At 46.8% G+C, this 7,454-nt stretch overlaps 1 protein-coding gene across 2 annotated transcripts in view; it reads left to right on the top strand.

The window, feature by feature from the left end:
* Positions 1–2,533, top strand: part of SLC43A2 (solute carrier family 43 member 2) — a 29,126-nt gene extending 26,593 nt beyond the window's left edge. For both annotated transcript variants that reach the window (XM_085557394.1, XM_021550870.4), the window contains one exon: positions 806–2,533. In XM_085557394.1, coding sequence (XP_085413520.1) covers positions 806–967 — 162 coding nt within the window. In that variant the 3' untranslated portion in view covers positions 968–2,533. The remainder of the gene's footprint in view (positions 1–805) is intronic.
* Positions 2,534–7,454: the final 4,921 nt, after the last annotated feature.

The following is a 7,454-nucleotide window of genomic DNA, read 5'->3' on the forward strand; positions in this document are numbered from 1 at the left end:
CAAGTTCTTCTCAGTTTTGATATGAAAGCTTGGGGGTTAAGATGATTTTTGGCTAATTTGAGGACTCCTGTGCATGGACCAAGGTGAAAAACAGCTGTAATTTTACATGTCCCTCATTCTGCTGTTACCTTGGTGCTGTCCAGGAGACCTTTCCCTGTGTGAGTAATGACTTTTTGGGCAGGAAAGCCATTAACCCTTATGGTGAATGGAAAGGGAGGAAGGGAATGCTTTCCACTAACAGTTTTATGGGTGAGTCAGAATCTGTCAGGTTAAAGTGGGTGAGTGTGAGCAGACCTCAAACAGGTGGTAAAACACTGTGACACTTGAGAGCTACAAGCTCCAATTGCCAGTAAATTTTGGATTGCTGATGCTAATATCCAAAAAGCCAAATGGCTGTTGAGGACAGGGCTAATGTGGTGTCTTGCTGAGAGTCTGGGCAGCTCAATAATATCATGACATGGGTGATCCTGGGGAGAATTCTGCTGTCTAGGCTACATGTGCCCATACCTGTTGCTCTTCAGTCAGCAAACTTGGTGTGAAACACCTGCAGCTCCAACAGCCCTGCCTGTTCTGTGGAACAAGACTCCCATAGCCATAATCCAGAGTGACAAACTCTTGCAGCATTTAGCTTGTACACAGAAGGCTCTCTGGGCATGGGAGTGTAAATATGAAAACAGTGGAGCAGGGCGTCTCCTGGTTTGCCCACAGCTGGGTGATGTGGGCTGGGCTCTGACACGGCTGCATGCGTGACTGGATTGTTGTCTTCTCCCCACCAGCCTAATTTTGGTTTGCTTTCCTCCTGCAGGTGAATGTTGGCTTGCTTGGCCTGAGCCTCCTGGGTTTCTGCCTCCCAATCTACCTGGTCTGCTACAGGCGTAGGCTAGAGAGAGAAAAAAAGCAGAAGATGGAAGATGCCAAACTTTTCTTCAAAATCAATGGCACTCCCACTGAGGAAGCCTTTGTTTAAACTGGTGCTTCATGTGCAACCTCCCCTGTACAAGTTCCTACCACATCTGTGGGTTCTACCTATGGTGTAAGCCAGGGCTTTTCTCCCCTGGCTCTGCCAGTCGTTGCTCATCACTGGAGTGAGGGCTGGACATCATGACTGAGATTTCCTCAGATATATGGCAGGAGGAGACTTCCCACTCCTTATTCCAAAACACGGGACACTTTTCCTTTTTATAAAGGCCACACAGCTATTGTGTCTTAAATTATCCCCTGATCACACTCTCCAGCAGCAGAGAATTTGCATGGGAAACTGGGGAGAGAAGGAATAGAGGGATGGGGAAAGAGGGACGACAGACCATAATTTGAGTTTGCAAATGTAACACACTGCAGTCTGTTTTCTCCCCTTCTTCCCCCAAACTTGGCTGACACAGTCTTGGATGCAAGCTGCACTGTCCTCCCTCCCCAAGGCTTCATAATGGTCTTTCTGCTTGATGTGTAGCTGGAACCAGTGGTTTTACTGTCTCTCCAGACATATCCCTGTTTCTGAGGCAGGGAAGGGGTTTTTATTCCTATGTATTATGAGCACAGCTTCAGTGTTTTGCTAAATGTTGGCTGCTAGCACTGACAGCTCCCAAACCTTTTATTACTGCAAATGGCACAGACTGTGATCAATGGATCTGCCTTCCACACTGAAATGAAGAGCCTATAGTGGACTGCTGGTCCTAGACCAAGCCTTGGGAGGCCTGGAATTCCTCTTCTTCCCAGTTCACAAACTCATCTGTACGTGTTTTAAACTGTCTGCAGTCCTGGAGCCTCTGAGATGAGAATTGGATCTTGTTTACCGATGAAGTGCTTTGAGACTTTTGTTGCCTTTTGTCTCTTCTTCCCCCTGACATGCCCCTGGGAAGGGAGCAGCAATGTGTGTTCAGTAAAGTGGAGAAGCTTCTTGAAGCTGAGTTCTGGGGCTTCAGATACCTTGGTGTTCACAGGCTGTCAGCTGACCTGCTGGTGAAAAGAACCAAGAGTGCAGAACACTCCTTTATGTCTGGTCACTGGATCCTGTGGACATATGGCAGGTTGATGTGATGTCATTTTTCCTTTAGCCATAGCTTATTTACCTTACCATGACAATTGTCACCGAGCTGCTGAACATCAGGTTACTGTGACTGACCAAAATGCTGCCAGTTTGGCTGTTCTAGGAGCCTTCTACAATGTTGATGCTCTGCCTGGATGGAGCACCTGGTGATTGATTGTATGGTGAAGCTGACTGTCGGAGCAATACATGTGGGTAATGGTGCCCAGGCCTGTTCACACCAGGGAGGGAATACAAAGGGAATTTTTGACCTGCTTATTTTTATAGAGGTTTTCCTTGTCTAAAGCAGACTTTTCTGCCCTTAACCTTCTTGTTGAGGTCGGTAGCTCAGGCTCTGTAGCCCTGTGTTAAGCACTGCAGCAAGTGGAGCTGCTGGGAGCAGGACTGTGCAGGGGTAAGGATGCGCATCCCCAGCGGGTGCAGGCACTGTCTGCCCTGGGCTGAGCTGGTGGCTGCGGGAAGGTTGGGGCAGAAATAAAACAATTCTGGAGACTTAGTGGTGGTGTTTTACTGCAAAGCCTGGCAGGGGATCAGGCATTCAACTTGTCTATGCCTGGTTGGAAAAGTACAAGAAACAACATCGTCCTACAACCTTCCTGTGACAAATTACTGGAAGCTAAGCTGGGTGTTTTCTCCTTCGCTGGGGGTTTGAAGGAGGCAGAACCTCAGCCCGGCAGGGCTTCGACTTTGCTGCAGAGCCGGGAGCCCCGCGGGTCCCTGGCGGTGGCAGGGCCAGCGCTCCGTGGGCCGGCAGCGCCATCTCCAGTCGCCGCTGCTGCGCACTCCGTGGTACCTTTTAGTCTTCAGTCACTCGTTTCAGAAGGATTCACCACTTGAGGATTTTACACAGCTGTGATTTATTTTTTTTTAAAGTGTGTTGCCTTTATTAAATGTGTTTGTTTCAAGGCAGTTTTACTGCCTGTTGTCAGCACTGTATTCTTCTGGAACTTTTTTGTGTTTTGGTGATGATATAGTGAGCTTTCCATCTTTTCTTTGAGCAATAATTAAGAAGGCAGAGTTTTGATTAATTTTGCTGGTCACCTGTCCTGTCTCAAGTACATGTTCAGAGGCACACCAGCAGTGGTACAGCCAGAGGGCTTTCTGCAGATGTCTGCATTTTGTATTACAATGTATTTTGAGAAGAGTCCTGTTCCTGCTCAGAAATACTCATGACATGACAATGACAGATTTAAGTATCAGGTGCATGAGCCTCCATCCACAGTCTGTGTCCTAAAGCAGAGTTGGTGTTTTGTGTGCTAGCCCAGCATTACTTCCACCTCAGTTTCAGAATTGAATGTGATATCTTCCACTCTTGTGTCACTTAAATGCCTGTTACAAATGTCTCCGCAAAATAGTGGACTAGAGAGTGGTGTATTTAAATTAAGTCTTAGTGGAGATGCTGCTGCCTTTTAATTTAGCTGCACATACTTCAAAGAACACAGTTTTATTTCTGCCATCTACCTCCCTACTGCAGTTCCCAGATCTTGCCCTTTATTAGGGATATCTTCAAATCCAGTTTTATCTGATAAACTGGTGAATATGTGTGCTTAATGTCTCTGCTCACATGCCATGGTGGTCAGAAAGCTGCTGGTCAGCTGTGAGGAGTAGAGCTCATGTCCTGGTGGGTACAGAGGGAGCTTTTAGCTGTTCAGGGTTGAACAGACAAATGGGATCATGTTCTGGGGCCATGCAAAGTCAAACTGGAATTCTTTGCTGCAGAATGTAGTGAGGAACAGAAGTATCAATTGTTTTAAAAGAAGAGGCTGGTTAAACAATGGTCTGATGCATCCACTAACTCAGGGAGATTTTAAGTTGCTGTAAATAAGAAAGTTATGTTGAGGAAAGATGCTTGTCTGCATGTTCTGTCTTGTAAGAATTGGCCAAAGCTAGAGAAAACACACTGGGCTAAAGTGAAACACTGGTCTGATCTAATGGGGTGAAATTTATTTTGACAGTTGTGAACCAAACTAATTTCAGTCTCATATTTATCTATCAAAAACCTGTATCTGCATGCAAGATGTGCAAACACTCTACTGATTGTGACATAATTGCTACAGAGCTGCACCTCTTGCAGCAGTGGGGTCAGTGGAAGGCAATATTCTGCCTTCAGATTCCTCTAAACATTGTCTTGCACAGCACAAACACAGCTGGGGTGGTCATGTCACATGTGGTTGATCAGGGGCAGTTTGCCTCGTCCTTTGATGTTCAGGGAAATAGAGTTTTGGGTTATATACATTTGGAATGGAAAACAGCATTGCTGCTTCCCAGCTGAGTGTTTCAGGACCAAGACAATGCCTGGTGCACTCCCTGCGTGCATGAGCCACCTTGTGGGAAAAATAAATGGGCTACCAAAGACTAGAGAGTCACAGCAGTTAGCATCAATAATGCATTTATCTGTATAACTCAAATGTAGGTAAATGTGCTGAACTACTCTCATAATTCCTAAATGATGAACTTGTAGGACTTGAGGTTTTTTTGTGTCTTTTGTACCTCCTTACCCTGATCCATATGGGAAGTGCAAGGACGGTTGGCCATGGGAAAGAGCTCCATGGAAGCAACCCCAACGGAATGTAAGGAAGCAGAAACCTGATCTGTGAGCACCTCAGAGGTGTTGCTGTGTAAAACGATTGCACCTTCTGGAGACACTGCTCCCAGGCTCTACAGCCTCTCACATGCATTTAATCTGCATTTGTATTAAAAAAAAAAAATAGAATTCACAGAGTGGGGAAGGGAGGGTGACAGCTTTTTGCTTTCACTAATCTGTCAGAACCTAAGCCCTGTTGACACAGCCTTTATAGCACTAATGCAATGACACGATGTCAGAAGTAGCAGAGAAAATCTGTGCTGTTCTGCTTAATAGGACATTTACACTGGGACAGTCACTGAGTAAAGCTATATCTGGATCCTTGAGATGAAACTGGACACAGATGTCTGGGAAAGAAAAGGGGGCAAATCTTGCTGAGACACCAACTTAACTGCAGTGCTGCTACAGCAACTGAAATGTTCAACTCCCACAGCAAAGCCTGGCCTCTTCGTGCTCTGTCTGCAAAGGAAAATTGCAGGATAATGAGATTTTTAACTAAGTCCGTAAATCACTAAAATGTTTTCAAGTAGATTTCCCTCTTGACAGGCTGAATTTGGAAAATATGCTATAAAATTCAAACCAGATACTGTAGAGTAAAAGGAATGATATTTCTAAACTACACATATTTGCTACTCTTTTCTTCCCCCTTTATTTATTTTTTTTTTCTGCATCTGTAGAGCTTTTTGGTATTCCCTACACCCCGGGTTAAAACTGCTAAGTACTCATAATGGAAAATAGTATTACAGCAGGATTCCTGTTGGGAATGGACTGGTTTGGGGTTTTTTTATTAAAAAAAAAAAAGGGCCATTACTGATTTACAAAGTTATCTTCTCTGGAATAGCTGAAAAAATGATGTGTAATGTAGCTGCAATCTTACATGTTAATTATAAAGCCCACAGGTCATTGTTTTCCTCCATGTGCTGCCAGCCTGTCTCTGTGCAATCTGTTTTTACCAGGTGTCCTGTGCTCCACATTGTCATCCTACTGCTGTTTGTCACTTCCTTGTGCCTGACCCTCTGTCACCTGCTTTTTATTCTGGAGACAATCCCCTCTTTCAGAAAACCCACTCTTTAACCTGCCAGCATTACCTCTCCCACCTTTTCCTGTCCACAGAATTTTTTGTAGCGTTTGCCGAAGTGGAACTGTAAACTCCTCGGGCAGGCCTGTGTCATCTCTGTGTTTGTAAGGTGATGTGCACTCTTGCAGTACTATCTCAAAATAAAGTGTTAATAAGTTAATCATTAGTTTTCCTTCTGAGGGTGAACATAATAAAAGATTATGGAACCATGAAGGTTTTATAGGGTGGCATCTGCCAAAGGGCAGGACCCAGGTTGAATATTTCCTTGACTCTTCTCTAGGTTAGGAGCTAATAGCCACTGCCAATTATTTTTTTTTTCTCCAAATGAATTTAATCTCTGAGAAAAAACTCCACACCCTGTAGGTGGCAGGTTGAGAATGAGATTGAGCTCAGCTATACAGTGTGAACTGCTGTTAAATAGTGAAAAATGAAGAGTGTGGCCTTAGAGGAGAGTGCAGGTGTTGACAGCAAAGCTGCACGTGTCAGTTATCCATGCCTTAGCTTGGTGATGCTAAATCTGTGGTGGTTTACTTTTCCAATCCAATAATGACAATCATTGAAAATGCCATAAATCGTGACCTAGTGACAAGGTGAAGCCCATAACCTGAAGCCACTCACCCTGTCTGACTGTAGCACTGACTTATCCCCTGGCTATTTGCGTTAATACCCTGGTCACTCGTCACTCCCCTTCCCCACCCTCCCAAAAGAGGGGGGCCACGAAGTTACAAAAATACTGGAGCACATCCCCTGTTGAGACATAATGAGAAATTTGGGTCAGTTCAGCCTGGAGAGGAGAAGGTTGTGTGGAGACCACACAGCACCTACCAGTATCTGAAGGAGCTACAGGAGAGGCAGAAAGGGACTCTTTGTCAGGCACTATAGTGATGGGACAAGGAGTAATGAGTTCAGACTGGAAGAAAGGAAACTTAGGTTAGATATTGGGAAGAAATTCTTCTCTGTGAGGGTTGTGAGGCCCTGGAATGGGGTGCCCAGAGAAGCTGTGGCTGCCCCATTCCTGGAAATGTCCAAGGATGGACAGGGCTTGGAGCCACCGGGTCTAGAGGAAGGTGTTCCTGGCCATGGCAGGGGGTGGAACAAGACTTTGGGGTCTTGGGGTTTCTCCCAGGCAAAACCATTCTGTGATTTAAGGAGAACCTGCTGGTGGCAGGAGGGAGACTTCTCGGGAACCCCACTCCCGAGCTGAAACAAGTAACAACCATGCGGTTTACACCTCTTGAGAGAGCCTAAAGAAGCAGCTGCAGTTTAAAATGAGTTGACCCAGAACAACCTGAGAGCTTGCCAGGAGGGCACTGCTTGGGAAGACTGCGGCAAGCCCAGCCTTGTGGCTGAAACACCACCGCGCGCTTACACGTCAGGAGAGAATCTAAAAAAAAAAAACAAAAAAACCCAAAACCAAAAAATACCACAGGCGTTCGCGTTTAAAACGTCAGCACCCATCCAGGCAGGAACCTGTGAGGGGCGGGATGAGCCCGTGAGGGGCGGGATGAGCCCGTGAGGGGCGGGATGAGCCCGTGAGGGGCGGAGGGAGCCCGCGAGGGGCGGAGGAGCCCGGGAGGGGCGGGATGAGCCCGCGAGGGGCGGAGGAGCCCGCGAGGGGCGGAGGAGCCCGGGAGGGGCGGGATGAGCCCGCGAGGGGCGGAGGAGCCCGTGAGGGGCGGGAGGAGCCCGCGAGGGGCGGAGGAGCCCGCGAGGGGCGGAGGGAGCCCGCGAGGGGCGAAGGAGCCCGTGAG

Source organism: Lonchura striata, chromosome 19, assembly GCF_050655825.1.
Source record: "Lonchura striata isolate lonStrDom1 chromosome 19, ASM5065582v1, whole genome shotgun sequence".
Classification (NCBI taxonomy): Eukaryota; Metazoa; Chordata; class Aves; order Passeriformes; family Estrildidae; genus Lonchura; species Lonchura striata.